The sequence below is a fragment of the Bombyx mori genome, chromosome 13 (genome assembly GCF_030269925.1).
Source record: "Bombyx mori chromosome 13, ASM3026992v2".
Classification (NCBI taxonomy): domain Eukaryota; kingdom Metazoa; phylum Arthropoda; class Insecta; order Lepidoptera; family Bombycidae; genus Bombyx; species Bombyx mori.
The window spans coordinates 4,861,115-4,884,048 of record NC_085119.1 but is presented as its reverse complement, the minus strand read 5'-3'; the positions used below and the strand labels follow the sequence as shown (position 1 = coordinate 4,884,048).

Sequence of the window (22,934 nt, the reverse complement as noted above, 5' to 3'; positions counted from 1 at the left end):
GACGTACCTAATCGTCGGTTTCGCGAACAAAATATCGCTCCAAGGCACACCGATAAAACCAACAGCCATAGCCTAAACGACGGAGTTTGTTGGTACGGAATATCTATGTATAGATTCGAAGGCTATGTGTAACATGTGTGTGATCAGTGAGATGTAAGGCGTAAAGGGGTATCTCAGGACAAACTGACCTGAGTTTATTAATTAAAATAAAGTTTTTTTTTATATCAAGATTCAAATTTTAGGCCTCTTTCTTCCTCTACCTCTTCTTCTTCTACCTTTTTTATTTATTGTTTATGTTTTAGCGGAAGTATTTTTTGTCAGAGCATTTGGATGACTAGATCGAGAAATAGAGATAAAATAGAACTAAATAAGTGGGGTAAATAAATTTTAATTTAATTTAATAATAATAGTTTTGTTTAGTTTTTAAATGATCAGATTATAATACAATAAAAATGAAATGTAGGCAAATTTAAAAAAAATGGCACCAACATTAGGTTTATTTGACCAACGCGAACAAAAAACAAATACTCTTTTTAGTTTTTAATTTTTACGCTTAGTTTTTACGGTCTTTTGCATACTCTTTCGATTATATTAACGAGCTAATGAGGCTGATATCGCAAAATTACTTCTCTCTGATTAAGTATCTTTGCGAACATATTTACCGAAGCGCTTGGAACTAATTCCGGTCAATCGCTAAGAACACAAGATGATGTAGAATCGATTCGTGACAAGACTTAAGTGGCCATCGAATTGTTGAGACGTAAATCAGCTTTAAAAAGGTTTTCGTAATTTATTGTTTCAATGATTTATAAATAACAGCGGTAAGGCAATACAATCGACGTTTTTATAAAAACCTAAAATAATCGTACCTATAAAACTAAAATAAGATAATATTATATAATATATAATAATATGCAGTGGGAGGTCCCCTAAATGAGTGCAGTAGAATGGTCTCGAGCAGGGAGAGATGGTGCGACATCGTGAAACGCATCAAGTCTGCCCCTTCCAACACTACATGACGATCACGACCACTCTGTCAAGAGTGACACGACTGAGAAGAAGAAGAAGAAGACAATATTTATCGGTTATAGTGAATTTTCTTTGCAAACTCAACTATAACATCGATATTAAATTTATGTAATTTCGGTACCACGCCGTGTTCTCTTTGGGAAAATAGGTTGTAATTTGTAATTTAAAGCTACTGAGTTATGTGCGGTTACAACGAAGCGTCGGAAATTAGTTTTTCTATAACGAACTCAAAGCATTTTCTTTCTACGTTTAATTAATTTCGTTCTAAGATAGAAATATACGGCTCTATCTAATCTTCTATATATTAATACGTGAAGCAAAAACTTTGTATCCCTTTTTACGAAAATTGCGCGGACGGAGGAGTATGAAATTTTCCACACTTATAGAGAATATAGAGAAGAAGTGCACAATGCTAATATTTTTTAAAAATAATGCATACAAGTTACATAAAATCAATAAAGAAAACATTACACACACTACTACCATGTATTTGACGCACACACGCATGCATACTATTATTGTCAAACTTTTGTTCTTGACGTCTGTTGTCAAATTGAGATGAAATATTGTTTGTCTTTGTTAATATTTTTTATAGTGTAGTCTTGGCGAAATTTAAGTATAAAACACAATAATAATAGTGTACCAACTTACAAATCCAATTAATTATAGTCGAATTTCAACTACTGCGGGGCCTCTAGTACATTTAAAGACAAAGACTTCATAAAAAGAGGACGTTCTCAATTCGACAGTATCGTATGTCAGTATGCATGTTTATGTGTGTTACCTGCAAACCTTTATAGTAGGTTTGAATCGATTTTCATTATTCTTGTTTGACTGTCGTCCCATTACATGTAGGTATTTCGACTTAAATTTTAACAAGATCTGACCAGTGGTATTTAAGTTATCCTTAATAAAGTATATTTTGAAGTTGTCGTGGCCTAAAGGATAATACGGCTGGTGCATTCGTATCGAGCGAAGTGCTGGCGAAGACCCCAAGTACGTACCATCTTTTTTAATGAAATAAGCACTTAACAGACGTCCACGAATGACTTCTACTATGAAGGAATAGCATCGTGTAATACAAAATTATAATTTGCGTAAAAATTGAGTAAAAATTTGTGGTGGTAGGACCTCTTGTGAGTCCGCACGGGTAGGTACCACCACCCTGTCTATTTCTGCCGTTAAGCAGTAATGCGTTTCGGTTTGAAAGGTGGGGTAGCCGTAGTAACTATACTTGAGACCTTAGAAGTTATATCTCAAGGAGGGTGGCGGCATTTACGATGTAGATGGGTTTCAGTAACCACTTAACACCAGGTGGACTGTGAGATGGTCCACCGATATAAGCCATAAAAAATAAAACAAAAGGGTGGAGCTGCCGTTTTACGTTGTTGATGTCTATGGACTTTGGTAACCACTTAACACCAGGTGATCCGTGGGATCGTTCAGCTTTGTAAGCGATAAAAAAATAACTAGACGAAATCAAATAAAAAAGGTTGATGCAAACTAATACTAAAAATCATTGATTCACGTTCAATTACCCTTCCATAGTCATCCATCTACTACATTTACTTATTTTTCTTTGATATAAAGGCCTATTGGATTCTATTGTTTTATTGTTTATAACGATTATATCATATTGATATAAATAATATATATATAATTAAATAATTCTTTTTTCCTTACATACACATACTCTTCTAATCTCTAAGAGAGCTGCTCATTTGAATTACGTCGAAACATTGCGTTCATTCACGGGCTTCTCCAACAATAACTTTCGCCACGTGCTCACTAATGAGCCACGTGATCACTAATGAGTTCCCTGTCTTGTTTCCTGAGCGGATGCGTGACGACATGTCATTCTTCAAACGCGGCTTGAAAAGACTTAGATTTTAAAGTTTTTTTTATTGCTCAGATGTGTGGACGAGCTCACAGCCCACCTGGTGTTAAGTGGTGACTCGGCCTATAGACATCTACAACGTAAAAGCGCCACCCACCCTGAGATATAAGTTCTAAGGTCTCAGTGTAGTTACAACGGCTGCCCCACCCTTCAAACCGAAACGCATTACTGCTTCACGGCGGAAATAGGCAGGGTGGTGGTACCTACCCGTGCGGACTCTCAAGAGGTCGTACCACCAGCAAAAAGTTTAGTTGAGTTTCTTATTACCATTGAAAGAAGACTTGTTTCTGTATTTATAATTAGCTACGCATTCACGTTTGAAAAACGGTCACGGCACGGTGCTCAGGAAGAACCAACGAGGAGTTCGTTCTACACTCGAATGGTGCGTGGAAGAAATCGTCCCTGAAAACGCATTGTGGATGAGCGCAATGGAACCAAGGAGGTCGAGGTGAAAGAGTTTAAGCAAATTTGAGAATACATCTAAATTCTCTTTATCCTTATTGTGCTCAATATGGGAAATCGAAACATTGCCACCAACTACGAGTATTACTTTATCCTTCTAACCAAGAATAAAATAAAGTACCTATGGTAAATGAAAAAAAAAAACAAAGCACTGAATTTACGTTTAGTTGTAAAACATAAACAATCGTAGTCATAATAAAAGATTATTGATCGATACTGCCGCTGATATAATTATAGGTCCATGTGGATGTTACTGGAAGCAGATTACTTTCAGAGACATAATTAGATTTCTCGAGGCTTTCAAGCGAAGTGTTGTGGGTGACCGCAGTGTAATGAGAGCGCGTACGATGTAGTGAGGCAATAATCAATTTTGAAATCCTCATGGATCCTTCAGTATTTATGAAATACTATCGACCCGCCCTCGCTTCGCTTCGGAAACATTAAATTTTATTATTGATGAGTCCCGCGATGTTACTCGCGGTTATTTTCGTACCGCGGGTGAGGCTGCGGGGCGATGCTAGTCTAAAAAAAACCTAAATTACTCCTTATATCATCAGTTACCTATCAGTGAAAGTATCGTCAAAATCAGTCCAGCCGTTCCAGAGATTAGCCGAAACAAACAGACAGATAGACAGACAGACAAAAATTGTAAAAAAAATATATTTTGGTGTATGTACCGTATATATATTCATATGCATGTAGTAAACAGCGGATATTTCAATATTACAAACAGACACTCCAATTTTATTTATATGTATATATATCTCAACCTCTTGACCTGAACCGAAAGGGTACCTTGAATGACTGATAGACGACAGCCGAAGCTTGTGGATTTGAATTAAACTGATTACACTAAGGGTGTTTTAAGATGACGGGAGCAGTTGACATTATGTAAATGTCCTTTATCAAACGAGACTTGTGGAGAGTACTTAACGGTAGGCACCGGCTTGGCTGTGCCGCTGGCATTGCTGAATCGATGGGCGACGGTAACCACTCACCAACCGGTGGGCCGTATGCACGTCTGCCTGCAAAGGCACTAAAAAAAAGTTAGGGGGAAAAGTGCCTACTCACATTCGATGGTATTGAAGAAAAATACTTCTATTCAATGCGAAGAACATGGCGTCATTTAGATACGTCACTAAATTGTTTTAATACTTTCTAAATTTGTCCATCCTACAAAGTTTGATAAACTCTGATTGAAATGCAGAAAAAAAAATAAAGTTGCAGATCTGCTGGCTGGATGAAGGAAAATTCCCTAGCTACTACGTCAACGTCTAAGATGTGACCTAAAATTTAATCAGCATTCCGGCCGTCGGTTGCTACTTTCTTGATTCGTTTAGTATTTAATTAATTTTTGTGCTCGCGTATTTAATTTAATTATAAAACTTTATATCTACTTGTAACTATACTTGAGACCTTAGAACTTATCTCAAGGTGGGTGGCGCATTTACGTGGTAGATATCTATGGGCTCTAGTAACCACTTAACACCAGGTGGTCTGTGAGCTCATCCACCCATCTAATCAATAAAAAAAAATAAAAAAAATCTCTATAGCGCGTAGAAACAAGGAAAAGGTTAATAATAATAAAAATTTGCTCGATATGGTTAAAACGCGAGAAATTATAGTTGTTTTTTATTATTATTAGTAGCTTAAGTAGGCTTTAATGTGTTTAATGTATCTATTCTATCCCGCTCTGTTATTATGTATGCTTTGTATGGCACATGTTTTTTTCTTAGTTCAGTCACTACTCTTGCGAATAGTGTTGTTTACGCCAACGTTAATAAGTTAAGAAGCATAATATAATACATAATAATTATAATTATTTTTACGGTTTGATTTTACGTTTTTTATATATACCTTATAAATATACTATTGCAACAAAAGCTAATAATATTTTAGTTTTTTCGATGTTCGCGACTCGAAGACATATCTGAAACTACTTTTAAGGTTGAATCTTGCGTTACTTGTTGTCATTATACGTTATTTCCGACGTTTGAAATACTATACAGCTTTCGTGGTCATGAACGACTAAAGACTGCAGTAAAATGTAGTAAACTAGAAAATAAAAATGCGAGATTAAACCGTAAAAGTAGACAGAGATTAGGGCCGTACCGTGTGTGCCATGGGAAGTGTTTTGTGTTATGTTTTTTTATTTTTTTACCATCGCTTCGCCAGCCGCTGCAGTAGAGCCATACTGCCTAGAACCAGTGCGTTCATCCGCAGTGCGTATCCAGATATCGTTCTCACCACGTATCACCCGGTTTTAGAATGAGCTCGACTAGTAAATATTATATGTATTATTTATTATATGTAACATTATATGTATTTATGTATGTGTTTGTAATTTAATATAAAATTTATTTCACCTACCGCTATTTACTCTGCACTACGTCTGGCATTAAGTCCGCCAATGTAAATAAATACATGAAATGTAATAAAATATACAATAAATTAAAAAGTTTTCATTGTGGCGTTATAGATAGAGTACAATATGTTGAAAACGTTTTAATTATTAAAAATCGATAGCTTAATATGTTGATGAGATTATCTTCTTTAAGGAAACAGACCGTCCAATGAGGTTGTCGATAAACATCTACATAATTTATTCAATTCGATTTTTGACGAACCTCCCTGCCTCACAATTTGTTCAGCTTATAAACAACAAGTGCTGCTAAAGATTATGACAGGCGAATATCATACAATCCGCCAAAAAAAAATGCTTTACCAAAATGATTGCGATTTTTGCGATCTTGCGAATTATGTGTTTATTGTCGGCCATCTTTATTTTAATATCAGCTTTGAGTTGTTTTAACTGTAAGCCGGTTTTTATTTAATAAGTTAGCATAGTGTAGTAGGCTATACTGTAAGGTTCCCGAAAACGAAAGCGAAGAAAGTCCTACCCATACATAACTAATATTCACAATGCTCAGCCAAACGTAAATAAATTGAAATATGTATATACTTATTAAACAAATAAATATATCATCTTCTCGCATTAAAACTGTTTAATCTCACAAAACTTACTAATTTTACAGGAGAGTGTTTTAAAAGTTTAACATGTGATATTTTTATTAATAATCATCTTTGCAACATTTATTTTTTATTTTTTACCAGTTAAATTATCTGTCTTTTAAAGTAAAATAAAATTATGTATTGATTTTGTTAATAGTAGTCAAAACAAAACAAAAAACAAAAACTAAAACCAAACTACGCTTTTTGACAGTATTTATGAGAAATATACTGCTCATGATACCAAATGATTCCGCATATTAACTCAATTTCGAATATTTTTGGAAATTGTACACTTTTAATGCAAAAAGATGATATATGTATATAATAAATACTTGTCGATTTAGTAAAATTATTTTTTGCGAGTTCGACTGCTGGTCGACACCCCCCGCAGCGTTTCAGTGCGTTGACCCGACGCCAGTTGATTTTTAAGCGACTTACATTGCGCGTTTTTTAAAAATATTAGTACAATTAATCGTTACCTTCATGATTTTTAAAGTTATCCCATTGAGAATGATCATAGTTCTCCGTAATCAGTGAAGTATTGAAATACGCAGTGATGTCGTTTGAGTTTTGATTTTCTTTAGAAAATACTTCAGACTGTGATTGATTAAAAATAAACTTACGTTATGTCCAATGTCCATCGGCGCTAAGAGCGGTAATTGCCGTCGTCTTGGCTTCCTCCACATCAGAACCACGGCTACAATCAGTAGTACGGTCGTGGCGCCCCCCACAGCTCCTAAAGCAGCGCTCAACGCATTACCATGGTATTCGTCCCAGGCGGGGACCCCACGCGGAGCTGTCATGGCTTCAGGTCTAGCTACCCTTCCTATAGTTGTAGTCTCGAAGTTTTTGTGAATTTCTTCGTAATCGTATTCCCATGGCGTCCCGCCGGGTGCGAGTGGATCTGCCCACGGCTTATCTGTCAGATAACAGAATTAGCTACGTGTAATAGTCACATCGATCCGTTCTCTTGCACGCGTTTTAGATTTGCCGTTACTCATTGTTTTTGCAATTCACTTTTTTTTGTTGATAAATCGCTTTTATTTTTGAAAATTAACAATATAGTGCACGTACTAAAGTTGCTGCTGATAATTTTGATCGATCGAGGGCAATAACAATGAATTAAGCAGAACAAATAAAAAAAACACCGGTCCAATAGTTTTTCAATACAGTTAAAATTTAAGAAAGTATATATTTCTGAAATTGGACAACCAAAGTCGATCGAGATCGGTTAAAAATCCACAGGTATTTGCATATTTGATCGGAAGGCGAGCCGGAACTTGAGCATATTGACAGCAAGCAACAGATTAACATTAATATTTTACAACATGAACACAATGACCAATAGGTATAAACTCGTACATACATATTTATATACAGTGTATTGTTTATAACAATAAAAAGTTTTATCGCATGCTAACTAAAGGTTTCTGTAATGTACAAATTTTTTGACATGTTTTTTTTTTAAATCGATCAATAAATCTATTAAATGTTAATTAAAATGTACTTACCCATCGAGAGAAATAATATTTAAAAAAATAAAATCTGCTCTTCTTGATGCTTAGCAGAGACGTGCCTAGGGCGGGAGGGCGCGCGCGACTGGGCGGCGGCGTCGTTTGCCTTATCATTAACGCGACTTGTTTACCCCGACGCTACTTCGTGATCTGAGTCGAGAATTTTGTTACAGTACTAAGGTGTATGTTTGGCTTAGGAGAACGCGGCCAGAGACACATTTCTTCGAACCAAACAAACCGTTAAAACAATAGGAAACTTCGATTGTTTTAAAATAAATTAATTTAACGCAAAGCAACAAATTATTACCCGGTGGTAGCTTAGAGACGGTTAAAGGAATAGAGGAAGGCAAGGGATAAGCTGGGAGGATGAGGTAAAGTTGACGGCCAGTCCTAACTGGAGGAGGGTTGCTAAAGACAGACAACAATGGAAAATGTTAGAGGCCTTTGTCACTATGAACTATGAAGTACTAAGGTGTATGTTTGGCTTAGAAGAACGCGGCCAGAGACACATTTCTTCGAACCGAACAAAACGTTAAAACAATAGGAAACTTCGATTGTTTTAAAATATATAAATTAAACGCAAAGCATAAAATTATCACCGGATGGTACCTTAGAGACGGTCAAAGGAGTAGAAGAAGGCAAGGGATGAGCTGGGAGGATGAGGTTAAGTTGACGGCCAGTCCTAACTGGATGAGGGTTGCTAAAGACAGACAACAATGGAAGATGTTAGAGGCCTTTGTCAAGATTCACACTGAACTGAGAAGTGTTCTGTAAAACGTTCAAAAATTAAATAAATAGTCTTAAAAGTTCAGGATAAACCACTCATTGATTAAGTGATTGATTGAAATTAAATGCAAGATGAAGACGCAGGTATTATAATCATATATTTATTCAAAACTCTAAGCAATATTATTATTGTTGTTTGATGATTGCATGATACCATCACAGTGTGTACTTCTGTAGTGAGACAAGCCTGAACTGGGGTTCAAAAAGTATAGTTGCAATCGTTACATTATTTCATATGTTATTTCATACAATACATTCAATTCAGAAATTTATCTATCTGCATCATCGTACCGAGAGTCCTTCTGTTGATCTACTGGAAAAAAATAAAACTTCAATGAACACGCAGTGATTGATATCATTGACTGCCTATTTCTGCTGCGAATTAATCATGTGTTCCGATTTTAAGAGTCGCATACCCGTTTAACTATACAATTAAAAAGTTTTTAGAGGCAATGACCAAGGGGCAATACTTCGTGCGAGCGAAATTGTTTGATAGAAAATGTGAATATTCGAAACATGTATAGGCATATTTATCTTGAAACTTGTTAGCGTGATTCAGGAATTTATCAAATATCTTTTGTTTTATGTTAGCTACCATCACAGCCACATTGCTAATCGGGTGCCGGCATTCACATTAAGTAGACAAGATTACGGCCTACCTGATTGTAAGTAGTCAGCGCCACTCATGCATCAGCAATAGTACAGAAAAGACGCTGGCGTATCTATCAGTGGGTTGCAGGAATCACTTAATATGAGGTGCAAGTGATACTGATGTTGATTGCATTTAAAAAGTAGGCCTCTAGATGCAATTAGTTCTTAAGCAATTTGAAAGTATAAGAATTCGAAAATGTTTGCATAGAAGAATTTTACGCGATTTTAAGCCCCTCTAAAAAAAGCTCCTCTCTTTTTTTATGGACTTGACCGTATCTTATACGTAATCTTTTAACACTACTTTGATCAACTTAAAGATTTAATATTAATACTTTGGCCTAAGATCCTGAGTAGAATAACTATAATAAAATTAACCTTACGTGTTTTTGTAAAATAACATTTAAATTAAATAAATACACTTTTTAACTTTAAGATCGAATTATAAGTTACGTATTTATAGCAAATACATGATAAGAATCGACATTGTCCAACGAAAAATGAACAAAACGAAACAACCAGACACTTCTATAAAACATCGAACTCGCAAAGATTCCTACAACAATTAGATGTTGTCTTTATTGCGTCGAAGCAATCGCGTGCAAGGCACTGCGCCACATCCATTACTTAACGACACGGAATGCGAAACACGACGAAATCACGGTCATTTGTGATACGACAAACGATTTTCTGTCCTACAATGTTCTTATGACACTAAAAATACGATCTATTTTAGTGTCAATTAGAGATTAGTGTGTTAGATGGGAATTAAAGTGAGTACATTTTTTTGTATCGTTTGCATGAGTGGACAAGTTCTCGATCAATCTGGTGTTGAGTGATTAGCGGAAACTATAGACATCAGACACAGGTGAGTGTGCCAAGCTTCAGTTCGCGAACTATGGAGAACAGCTGTCAAGGCTTTAAGGATTCCACATGACTACGACTGCTCTGCCAAGAGTAACAGACTATGATGAAGTGGTACCTACCAATACGAGCTCACAAAATGCTACCACCAGTAGGCATATACGTTTTTATAAGGATAGATTGGCAAAAAAGGTAACGGATTAAGGTGAGAGTATGTGTTCAATGAGAAAGACGCCCGATGTATAGGTATGTAACGTCCAATGTCACTTATTATGCCGAACTTCAAATTCTGAGATTCCATTTTTTTCTAAATACCCACTGATTGACACAATATCGTGGTCGCAGAGAATAACAAAGGTTTTTAATAGTCCATTCATTAAAACCATATCAATAATGTACATCATATTTTTTAACAAGAAAAATTAAAAGTACAAACACAAAATTACGTTTTAACAATAAATAATATTATATAGAATAAGATTGTCACTGGACGCGGTGTCTGACCCAAACCAAGAGACATTATTAGGACTGCCGATGTAGTTTTGGCGTACTACCGTAGCTGTAGCATGATGTAGAACCGGCTGTGCTCACAATCAACTAACTCCATAAAGGAAAAATATATTGTTCAAAAAAAGCTATTTGTTTGCAAATATTCAAATGTTTTGAATCTTTTTTATCTACCTATCTGCCATTGGCCTCGAGGGGCTACTCTGGATTCAACTTAGTTGGTGGGCGGGCTTACGGGGCTTAGCATCTTCAGCCCTTCGGTACACATTGCTGGGCATAGTAATCGCCTTTTTTTATGCCATAATGTTTGAACGCCCGCCATTCTCATCTACGTCGTCCCAAATATCTTATCGGCCCGGTCGTGCCGAGATTCTGGTACCACTACCTCACCCACCAATTTCGGCCACCATCAAATCTCTGTCCGACTCCATCTATTGTCATTTCGTTTTGCTAAGTGCTCAGGCTCAACCTGGGATAATTTTCGAACATCTGTCCTATCAAGAACAGAGCTTTGCTGAATCTACGCCCGGATTGGATCATTTAAACTGTGTTCTTTTTATGTATTACGCGAGTCAGATCAGATTAAATCAGATTGAAAAACAAAGAAATACGTCAAGGATACAAAGATGGCTATATCTGCCGCGAAGCCGTTTCGAAGGATGGGGCAGCCGATATTTAGTACAATAGAGATTTTGTCTTCATGCTTTATGATGGGTCAACGGCAGTCAGATTTTTTTATTGTCCTTGGAGGCAGAGAGCATACAGTCCACCGGATGGTGAGCGGTTACCGTCGCCCATGGACGTCAGCAATGCCAGGCCGAAAATTTGTGACTTGTATCGATATAACATAAGCGGTTCATTTATACTAATAAAAAAATATAGGTATCGCTGTTTATTATGTTTTTAGCTATAAGATATGATCAGATTCAATATTGATTTTGAATTAAACACGTCATTACGGATCCTCCCGATCCATTAACGGTGCTTTTAGGTACCTCAAGCACCGGTCACCGTCCTCGCCGAACCCGTCGCTTGCTACAAATGGCTCGGCGAGTAAATTAACCCATAGACACAGCCCAGTTTCTCGCCGGATCTTCTCATATGGTCGCGTTTCCGATCCGGTGGTAGATTCTGCGAAGCACTGCTCTTGCTAGGGTCAGTGTTAGCAACAGCTCCCGGTTTGAGCCCTGTGAGCTCACCTACTAGCCCGGTGAATCTAGAATTACTCCTCGAGGTTACTAGTATAGGTAGAAAAAAAAATTTTTTTTATTCATTTGCTGTTCAATATTTTAGCTGATCAAAAGTTGTAACAGGCTGAAAAAAAAAAGAGAATGCCTATCTATAGTCTAGCCCTAGACGGACCATATTCATCAATGGATTCACACTACACAAGGTATTGAGGACTAGCGAGAAAAGAAAGTGAACAGTGCGTTCAGCTAGATTCAAACTTTCTAATGACCAATAGTGTCCTCTAAAAAGTATGATTTTTATTGTTGATTCAAAATATTTTCTGTGTGATAAGTAATTAAAACAACAGTATCACTTGACTATAATAATATTTTTTATTGTTTACATATAATCGTTATCGTTATGAGGCAAATTTACATGCAATTGTAAAGAAATAACATTTATACTTAATGTAATAGGTCGCCATCTCTGATTAATTTGTGTACCCATTCGGGTTTGGTTTCAGGATTTTGAACGGCAATTTGATTACTTGAAGTGTCAAGAGATGGCGTTACTACGTAATCACTTTTTAATACAAATGACATTGTGCATCTTCATTGTTAACTTAATTCAATCCTTCACTTATTTTTAAATACACTAATTCACACCTTCATACAATATTTACAAAATAATAGCCTCATTCAGATTTCCGCAGGTTTTTTGTGAAATGGGAATGTTTGCTTGTACCTCGCTATTCCAAGGCAAATGAAACCTGAAAAATACAATTACAGATCTAAAAATTTTTGATTATCAGTCCAATTTAATGTTAATATTAAAAATCTGATACCCATTAAATAAATACCAGAACTAGAATAGTGCTGTCGACCAAAAATTTGGTTGGAGTCTGCGTGTTATTAGCATTTTAGCAATCAGATGAAGTAGAAAAAGTCAGGTAGTGGTACTAACAATTGTCACAGGTCATAACATTCCCATCAATACAATGCTGCACTAATTATGTAAAGACTGTTAAAATTTAAGATAAAATATTCAAAACTTATTCTCATTAATTTCAAGAAGAACCCGTTCCTTAAATTCATTAGTACTATGTGCTTCTTCGACTTAGTTTTTTTCTATGTTACACAACATAGGAGCCAATATTGTATAAATTTCTATTGTAATTTACTGGGATAATGTACAACATTATAAAATTATTAATGTTTATAGTTTTTATCTTTTAACTTGCTCTAAGTTTTGGCAGAATTTTTATGACTGGCCGCCTGCCTGACTTCAACCCTCTTTGGGAATGCTTTTGTTGACCTTGAGCCTTAGTTGTATTGGCTTTGATCAGGTTTTGGCTCTTAGTCGCCTTCTATGACACCCATGAGCTAAGTTTGGGTTAGGGGTATTCTTAGGCACCCGCACGCTTGTGGTGGTATATGGTATATGTTAGAGGAAGTCTCACAGTGGCACCTGTGACCGACAAGTTGAGAATTGCGCGTATGGGATGATATGTACATGTGATGAGATAAAATGTCAATGAGGTTGATAAGAGAGTTATAACTATGAATGGAAGGCTTTAGAGGCAGAGACATAAGAACAAATGGATGGTTTGCGTGAAAGGCAATATGTGTAAGAGGTACTGACCCCAGATAACTGGGAGAAGGACAGGAGAATGATGATGAGTTTTTATCTTTTAGATTTTTTAAATCATACTAACCAAAAGAGCCAAAAGACATTGCGTATTTCCCGAGGATGGTTTTTTGTTTCCATGAGCAATTGGCCAAATAGCCTCCAATTCCGATAAGACCTACTGATCCAACAATTCTGCAGGCTAAGCAGTCACGAGGTGCTGCTGTTACTTCTTTCATTTCACTTCACGTTTATGTTTTGTATAATATTAGGTAATGAATGGGACGAAAATTTATGATTTTATTTTGAATTTGCTGCAGAATTTCTACTTTCATTGTCAAAATTTGGAACTGTCTTCAACTGTCAAAATTTAGTACTAGTTTAATTTTCCTAACAGGAAAGGCGAAGGTATCATACTTTATAGTAAATCTTCATTTAATCTGTTGTATGAAAATAATTAAAGAGCTAAAATGATTTGAAATAAATTAGATGAAGTTGATTTATTTGAAACTGTAATCAATTGAGAAGAAAATAAAATATCCGTAACGGTGGTTATTTACTGAGACTGCAATGGACTTTTTGGAAGACCACGAGAAACAATGCACGGCGATTCTGTTTATTTTATTCGATATTTGAGTCGTCTATTATCAAAGGTGGCAATCTGTGCATTTGAACAAGAAAATGTTATTGATATGTCAATACAGATTGATTTGAATATAATCGTCTCCTTCAAAGAATACGGTTCAAAACCTGCATTAAATAAAGGTTAATACTTAACCTGTTATTTATCTAAGATGTCGTTCAGAAGAGTTTTGTGGCTGCCAATGGAATACAAAGTCAATAATTCGTTTTTCTGATTTACCAATAATTGTCCAAAAGTCACATTGCCGGCTTTGATACTAGTCGACTCATTTGTGCATTTTGACAGATGTTAAACAGATAATAAACAGTTATTACAAGTACCGTAAAATGGGGCGATTAGGGATTGAGAGGCGAATCGGGAAAAAACCGGGAAAATCTTTCGACGCTCAATATAAGTTTTATATTCGTTGCAAAATCTTCCATTTTTTGTAGTTTAATAGTAGAATGTTGAAAGTTGACAAAACAACTCTGAATATGCATGATAATAGCTGCTAACTTAAAAAAAATCGCGTTTCTAATTAACTTCCTGTGGTTGTAATTATTTTAGTGCTAGAAACTTTGCTCTCTTTTATTTATTTGATAATAATAGAAGACGACTGTGATTTATAAACGTTATTTAGTGCTTGAATCAGCATATATATTAAAGGTAAGTCTCAGTTGTTATTGGTTTTAATGTATTTGATAAAATAAAAATACATGTAAAAATCTGCTGTTTTGGGGATATTGGGGACGTCTTAGGTATAAATAACAACGAAAAAGGGGTCAATTGGGATGACAATACGTGAAATGGAAACGACCTAAGTACAAATAGGTACAGGTTTGTAGGGTTGTCTAAGTAGTTATAACAATATTTTTTAAATTTGTTGGTAAAAATCTGGTTTATTCATGATGTTTTTGTCTAGAACTTTTATTCAAAATTATCAATGTGTTATTTTATTGTTTGGTAAATATTTATATTATCAGTTATGTATTGTTTTCTATTTTTAGATATGCCTTGCGTGTACGTATCAAAGAGTGCAAAACCTTGAGATATGATCCCTTAATATTAAAAACAGCAATAGAAGCCTATGAAATTGGGAACAAGTCTTTAGTTGAAATAGATAAGCAATTTAATATAAGTAAGTTGATTTTGCACAGACATGTAACAAGAACAATGAAATCTCAAGGTGGACAAAAATGTCTAAGTAATACATAATAAAATATTTAATATTTGTTCAGAGTGGGGGGTATTCATCTGATTAATCCATGCAATAACCGACACACCTAATCTCTTAACCCAGATAGAAATATCAGCCCCTAAGTACTTACCAAGAACGGAGAAATATAAACCGTTTCTAAGAAAGCTCACTATATATATATTTTGTTGTTAATGCACTGTCGATTGCACCTATAATTAAGGTGACATCTACCATGTACTTTTGTCAGTTTTTAATTTTTTTTTATTGATTATCACTTTGTTGGTGCAACTAAATAAATAAATAAATTAAAACTATATATAAAAATAAAAGTAGTGCCAACCCTAGCAAATTTCTCATTTCGTCCCAATTAACCGCAATTTCCGGGTAAATAGGGATTACACCTATTTTTGCATTTTTTGCTTAAACTGGAATGCTAGTTGCATAATTTTAAATTGGACAACAAAGATGCCCCTAAGACTCAATCATTTTGATCCTGATATAGCATTATATACATCAACAACTACCTTAAAATTGGTCATAAAGTTGGAATTTGTCCCTAATCGCCCCATTTTACAGGTATAACACCAATGAAACACTAAATTAATAAAATAAAACAATCCACACAACTTCGCTTCTCTTGTTCCCGCCAAAAGTTCTGTCAACAGTATCAGCATTCAGTTGTATTGTTGAATATGATTGAAATAAAATTGAATGAAGTGAACTTAATTAATAATAATAAATTAATTAGTGAATTAACTAAATGAAATTAATAGGAATGATATCGATGTGGAATGAAATAAAAATAATTTTAAGATTACATCAATTCGTGTGTGGTGGATGAGATTGAACACAATAACACAATGGTAGAAAATTATAAAAAATTAATGGAACTTTTAGAAGGACTCGGGAAGCCACGTCCAGCGATTTCGTTTCCTTTTTCCACGTTGGGGCGTCGTTTACAGATGACACGTGATCAATAAGCCTCTGTTAATACACGTTTGGATCTGCAGTGAAAAGACCTCAATAAACGTAATAAAACATGTCACACAACCGAAAATATTGCGTTTCCCTTTGAAATTCACATTTGACGTGAAAGATTTGTTTTGGCGGGATCTTTCGTCTTTTCATTAATAAAGAGTAATTATATTTTTTGATCTAGAGCAATAAAAATAAATTTTACAAATGCTACACCTAAATATTTTATTTCGGTTGACGAGTAAATGAATGTGTTCACAATAGTAATAAATAGACTCTTGAAATGAAGTTATTCATTTACAGTGGGATACGATAGCTACCACGTTTAATTATTCTAGATTTGGTAAGCTTTTACTTAAAAAAAATAAGGTGCGGATCCTATAATGCTATCAGAATCAACGACAAATGATGGAATTGATATATCGATAGTTTATAGGGTAGTTACAACAGAAATTGGCCTCCATTTTTCAGATTTACTCTATTACTTTATTATTGCTCTATCTGGATAAATGAGCTTACGATCTACTAGACGTTAGGAGATCGATTTGAAAAGGAATAATATATTGTGAAGCGGAGTAAAAGCGAAGGTTTTAAGACCCATTTCTTGATAAAGGGCACATCGAAGTCACATTGATCAAGTGAGCTGGAAAATGTTCCAACACAGTCTCGAGGTCTTTTGTTTTACTTCAAGAGGTGTCGTGTAACATAGTAACCTGTGTTCTTTAAAGTAGGTCAAGTGCTTGGTGTGAATACGCTATGGAAGAATGAGATTTTTTAAATAAAGTCACGACTCCAAATATACATTTTTATCTTTCTAAACGACTTTTTTTCTTTTTTTTTATTGCTTAGATGGGTGGACGAGCTCACAGCCCACCTGGTGTTAAGTGGTTATTGGATCCCATACTACAACGTAAATGCGCCACCCACCTTGAGATATAAGTTCTAAGGTCTCAGTATAGCTATAGTTATATATGAAGTTATGTATAAAGAAAAAAGGTTTATAATTCGACTGTTTTTTTTACGTGTGAGATGGGATCCCATTTAAACTTCATATTTTTTCCCTAACTATTCGCTTTTGGCCTAAGAGGCTATTCTAGCTACGCCCGAACGGGTAGGTGAGCTCACGGGCTCAGCCTAAGAGAATTTGCTAACAATAGCCCCAGTAAGAGCAGTGCTTCGTAGAATCTACCACCGGATTGGAATCGCGACCTGCTGAGAAGATCAGGCGAGAAACTCAGTGGGCTGTGTCTATGGGTTAGTTCGCTCATTGAACTCACGAGGACGGTGACCGGTGCTTGAGAGGCCTAACGGCACCGAGAGTGTATAATGTATGTGTAATAATGCATATTAAATTGATTTCGACTACATTGATGAAATAGGACAACTCTGCATAGAATTGAGGCTCAATATTCATATTTTAATGCAAATGTGGGTCATTTAAAGTCGTCGTGGCCTAAAGGATAAGACGTCCGGTGCATTCGTATTTAACGATGCACCGGTGTTCGAATCCCGCAGGCGGGTATCAATTTTTCTAATGAAATACGAACTTGACAAATGTTCACGATTGACTTCCACGGTGAAGGAATAACATCGTGTAATAAAAATCAAACCACAAAATTATAATTTGCGTAATTACTGGTGGTAGGACCTCTTGTGAGTTCGCACGGGTAGGTACCACCGCCCCGCCTATTTCTGCCGTGAAGCAGTAATGCGTTTCGGTTTGAAGGTTGAGGTAGCCATTGTAATTATACTGAGACCTTAGAACTCAAATCTCAAGGTGGGTGGCGTCATTTACGTTGTAGATAGATGTCTATGGGCTTCAGTAATACTTAACACCAGGTGGGCTGTGAGCTCATCCACCCACATAAGCAATAAAAAAAGAATACTTTATGGCGTTATCAAGTATGACGGTAGGCAGGCCTGGCTGTCCCTCTGGCATTGCTGACGTCCATGAGCGACTGTAACCACTAACCATGAGGTAGGCCGTAAGCTCGTCTCCCTAAAAACACAATAATTAAAAAAATGAAAAAATGTACTTATTGAAAGAAAAACAAAACAAAATTATTTTTTAAAATCGAAATATAAAAAGATTACAGTCACATTTTGTGTCAGTTATTTTTATTTCGCAGTTTTAGATGTAATGAATTATAAATACAGTAATATAACTGATATAGGATATTTAGTAAAGTTGACTTAAGACACATTTTACGTATATAATAATAAAGCTAGCTACCTACGCTAAACAGTGTAATTAGGTTAAGTTGATTAACAAACCCGATTAGGAAGACGACCACACATATTGTATTATTGTATAAAATATAGCATGAATTTGGTTTGTCTTACTGGTGGTAGGACTACTTGTGAGTCCGCACGGGTAGGTACCACCACCCCGCCTATTTCTGCCGTGAAGCAGTAATGCGGTTTGAAGGGTGGGGCAGCCGTTGTAACTATTCTGAGACCTTAGAACTTATATCTTAAGGTGGGTGGCGCGTTTATGTTGTAGATGTGTATGGGCCACTTAACACCGGGTGGGCTTTGAGCTCATCCATCCATCTAAGCAATAAAATAAAAAAAAGTGTGTGTGTCCGCTCCGACGCACGACTGGAGTTTACTGGATATAAAAAATTAAACGAAACAATACGAGAAATAGTTCTATATTACGACAACACGATACACTACAGATTATTAACAAATTAACGAGACACAAAACAAACGACTAACAAATATATGAAAATACAATAATGAGAGAAACGCGCGATCAGTACGAGGCTTTGTGGCGGACTGCCGGCGCAGCAGCCCGGCGTCACCTGCGATAACGCATTTCGTGTGACATGCGCAATCAGGCGCATAACGCATTTCGTGTGACATGCTAGTACGATTTTGGTCCCCATAATTTTCATACCCCGGGCCTATATATGTAAATCGATTCTAAAGGAGTAGTAAACTCCAAAAAAGTGTGTGTGTCCGCTCCGACGCACGACTGGAGTTTACTGGATATAAAAAATTAAACGAAACAATACGAGAAATAGTTCTATATTACGACAACACGATACACTACAGATTATTAACAAATTAACGAGACACAAAACAAACGACTAACAAATATATGAAAATACAATAATGAGAGAAACGCGCGATCAGTACGAGGCTTTGTGGCGGACTGCCGGCGCAGCAGCCCGGCGTCACCTGCGATAACGCGGCCGCGCGTTGGCTCCTGATTGGCGCGCGCACGCATCACGCAATCAGGAGCCAATCAGGCGCATAACGCATTTCGTGTGACATGCTAGTACGATTTTGGTCCCCATAATTTTCATACCCCGGGCCTATATATGTAAATCGATTCTAAAGGAGTAAACTCCAAAAAGGAAGACGACCACACATTATTAATATTGTATTATGTTATAAAACATTATATAGCATACATTTGGTTTGTATAAACTAAAGTGACTACGAAATATGTGTACAATATTACATAAATATCTTATCTCTTTAATGTGTAACTTCACGCAGTGCATGTTGTGTATTGAAATTTTATGATAAATAAAATAAAAGAATTTAAAATACAGAAAATGTCAGTTGTAACCTGTTCAAAAATTATCATCCACATCACATAGAAACGTTATTTATGTTCTGTATGAGTTAAGTTGGCCTAAAATGCCTCGTAAGTGAAAGGAAGGTGGATTCTCTAAACGTAACGATGCGTGCGTGACGTATTTACCAATAGGGCCTATTACGAGCGGAGTTGAATTGAAGAAAGCCGTGTAATCCAACTTATGGTAATGTTATATAATTGGATTATGTTGTGCGCATGCTTCAAATACCTTGTTACTTAAACGACTCTACACCTATTCTATTCTTTTGTATCAGCCCACAGTCGTCCAGTGTTGACCATAGGCCTCCCCCAAACCTAAAATTATTTAATTAATTTAAAACCTAAAATTATAAAATCAAATAGGTAATGACAGTTAAGACTTTTGTATAATTTTTTTTTAATCCATGCTCCAATGGAGTTTAGTGGTTGCTGTCAAATATTAAGTGTATTATCTGTGGTGGTTACAACACGTCACATAATCTAGGAGCAATTGACAATGTAGTACTAATAGGAAAACAATTGACTGCATTAAATTTCATAAATCATTTAGCAATGCTATGTTATGATTAGCAATGTTCTGGCAATAATATAATAATTTCCCAGCTTGTCATGAATACTGAAATATTTCCTGGTATTAAGTCAAATGCGAAGAGTTACGTTCTATTTATAATATTATTGTTGTTTCCTTGAACGATTCTCCGGCATCAAATTCGATATTTTGCATTGCTTACTTAAATTATGACACAGCAGTTCTTTGAGGTATAATTGGGAAGTAGTAAAATGACTGTGTGAGGTGATACCAGCGATCCAAGGAAGCAATTATTAATAGGAAAGTAAAGGTTTGCCTACTCGTAAAAAAGTTCAGGCTTTTGTTGAGTCGGAGATATTTTCTACCTGACTATAGATATATATTTAGGGAGACAGCGACCCATCCGATGTCCGCTCTGTCAGTTTTATTGGAATGGGTATATAGGAACAGCACTTTAATTTCAATTCGTCGCTGTTTTTAAATATTCGATATAAAGTTAAAGTGTTGCAAGCACTGACTGGAATATTAATTATTTCATTCACAAAATGACTTTGATCACCATGTGTGCGTTTCACATTCGGTAGATGCGAAAAACATTTTTTTGGAACGAAGTTCCTTATGGGACGATGCGGAGGGGTACCCTAACCGGGAAAAACGTCCGTAATGTAAGATTTTTTCTATTTAGTTTGTTATCAACAGATATCGCTGCACCTAAATTCAACAATTCCTGAATCGCGGTAACGAGATGTTACGCAGTTGATAGATTTCTCGTATTTCTCTTGCTAAATCATACTCACCAGGCGTAGGGGATACCGTGATCATGCAGGCGGTTCCCCCAGGGCGAGGCTGCTCCATCCATTGCACTGCGGAGTGGTTGACCGTTGCGTTTATTTTTAAAAATAAAAAAATCATAATAAAAAATGTATACCCGAATAATTATTATTTATGCTTCGAAGAGAACTTAAAATTAATATTTTTATAATAAGGAACTTCGTTCCTATCCGATGTCCTACGACACCACACATATTTTTTATCGCCTTGTCTTGGATGCTAGCTGTTTATGTTTGTCTCGTATCTCGTTGTCTCTCGTTTCGAGTCCCATTTCCGTTTCGATCGATTTTCAAATCACAGCGGTATCTGTTAAAATGGAAGGTTAAAATACTTAGGTTATTATCTTATACCTTTAAACGAGCAATTCTTGTATATTAATATATTATTATACCTATTCTGAAAATCTCGGAAACGGCTCCAACGATTTTCATAAAATTTAGTATACAGGGGATTTCGGGGGCGATAAATCGATCTAGCTACGATTTATTTTCAGAAAATGTTGTTTTATTCTCTTTTCAATAATCAACTCTTCCCCACATCTATTGGCGAATAAAAATGCTATTTTTCTTAATTGAGGGCAACTAACCGCTTTAAAGACACAACAAGTTGGCTTTATCAAAAAAAAACCGAGCAATGCTCGGTCATCGTCTAGTGTTAATTTAAATATGAAAGACGTAATATCTTGTGTACTTTATGCAGTTTCAAGTAATTAGAGACATTTTAATTAGAGATATATCAGATAAGAAATGTTCTTTACGAACATGTTTTTAATGACCCACAATGACAAAATAGAGATAAGAATGGAATCGATAAAATTAAACAATATTATAATATTATGTTACAGTTAGCACGTGTCTTGGGACATAAATCGACTTGGGACGACGTTGCAGGACTAATATTTAACTATGAATACGTCCAATGATCGCAATTCCACAATAATCAGTGATATCTCACGGTTTATATAATTATTTTTTTGTTACTTTTTCTTTCTTGTTTCGTTACATACATTTTAAAGACAAAAAATCTATTAATTACATTTAGAAAATAATGAACACCAAAAAGTAAGAGGCAAAAGAAAACATACGACTGTAATTTATTTAATTTGAATGTAGATGCGGGTGTTTCGAAATTAGACACACGGTAATTTTTGTTTGAGTTATTCAATTCATGAAACTTACGTGACGCTAATTGTACTCGCGGCCGGCAGTGTAATCATAAGTAGCGATTTTTATATACAATTTTGATCTTTACGTCTCCTGTTCTTATATAACTAGTTTGCCAATAAAGACAAAATACATAAAGTAACTCGATGAATATGCAATACTCACAAATAATATTGTTAACGCGTGTTTATTAATAACTAGCGACCCGCCCTCACTTCGCTTCGGAAACTGTAATTTATTATTGATTTCTACACTATTTAATGGACGTTATTATACATGTAAGCTTTCCTCTTCAATCACTCTATCTATTAAAAAAAACGCATCGAAATCCGTTGGGTAGTTTTAAAGATTTAAGCATACATAGGAATATAGGGACAGAGAAAGCGACTTTGTTTTATACTATGTAGTGATGATTTGACTGATTCGCTGGTGCAGTAGTTAGCGGTCCTGACCATTGCGCCACGGGTCGTGGGTTCGATCCCTGCATCGGGCAAACATTCGTTTGATGA

The 22,934-nt window shown here is 35.7% G+C and overlaps 1 protein-coding gene and 1 long non-coding RNA gene across 5 annotated transcripts in view; both read right to left on the bottom strand.

The window, feature by feature from the left end:
* LOC101742641 (synaptotagmin-5) overlaps window positions 1-8,051 on the bottom strand; it is a 53,784-nt gene extending 45,733 nt beyond the window's left edge. Inside the window, exons 1-2 of the mRNA XM_012691968.4 lie at window positions 7,912-8,051; window positions 7,024-7,319 (exon numbers count right to left, since the gene is read on the bottom strand). Of these exons, the coding sequence (XP_012547422.1) occupies window positions 7,024-7,319; window positions 7,912-7,915 (300 nt within the window). The 5' untranslated portion in view covers window positions 7,916-8,051. The remainder of the gene's footprint in view (window positions 1-7,023; window positions 7,320-7,911) is intronic.
* Window positions 8,052-12,258: 4,207 nt separating this feature from the next.
* LOC101743787 (uncharacterized) lies at window positions 12,259-20,043 on the bottom strand. Of its 4 annotated transcripts, none has more exons than XR_009974630.1 (3): window positions 20,029-20,043; window positions 13,604-13,875; window positions 12,259-12,658 (listed from the first exon to the last, which is right to left on the bottom strand). It is a non-coding gene; the product is annotated as an uncharacterized LOC101743787 (long non-coding RNA). The 4 variants fall into 4 exon arrangements; XR_209845.4 differs by lacking the exon at window positions 20,029-20,043 and adding an exon at window positions 14,294-14,308 and having other exon boundaries at window positions 13,604-13,980; XR_009974628.1 differs by lacking the exon at window positions 20,029-20,043 and adding an exon at window positions 14,294-14,308 and having other exon boundaries at window positions 13,604-13,955.
* Between the last annotated feature and the right edge of the window lie 2,891 nt (window positions 20,044-22,934).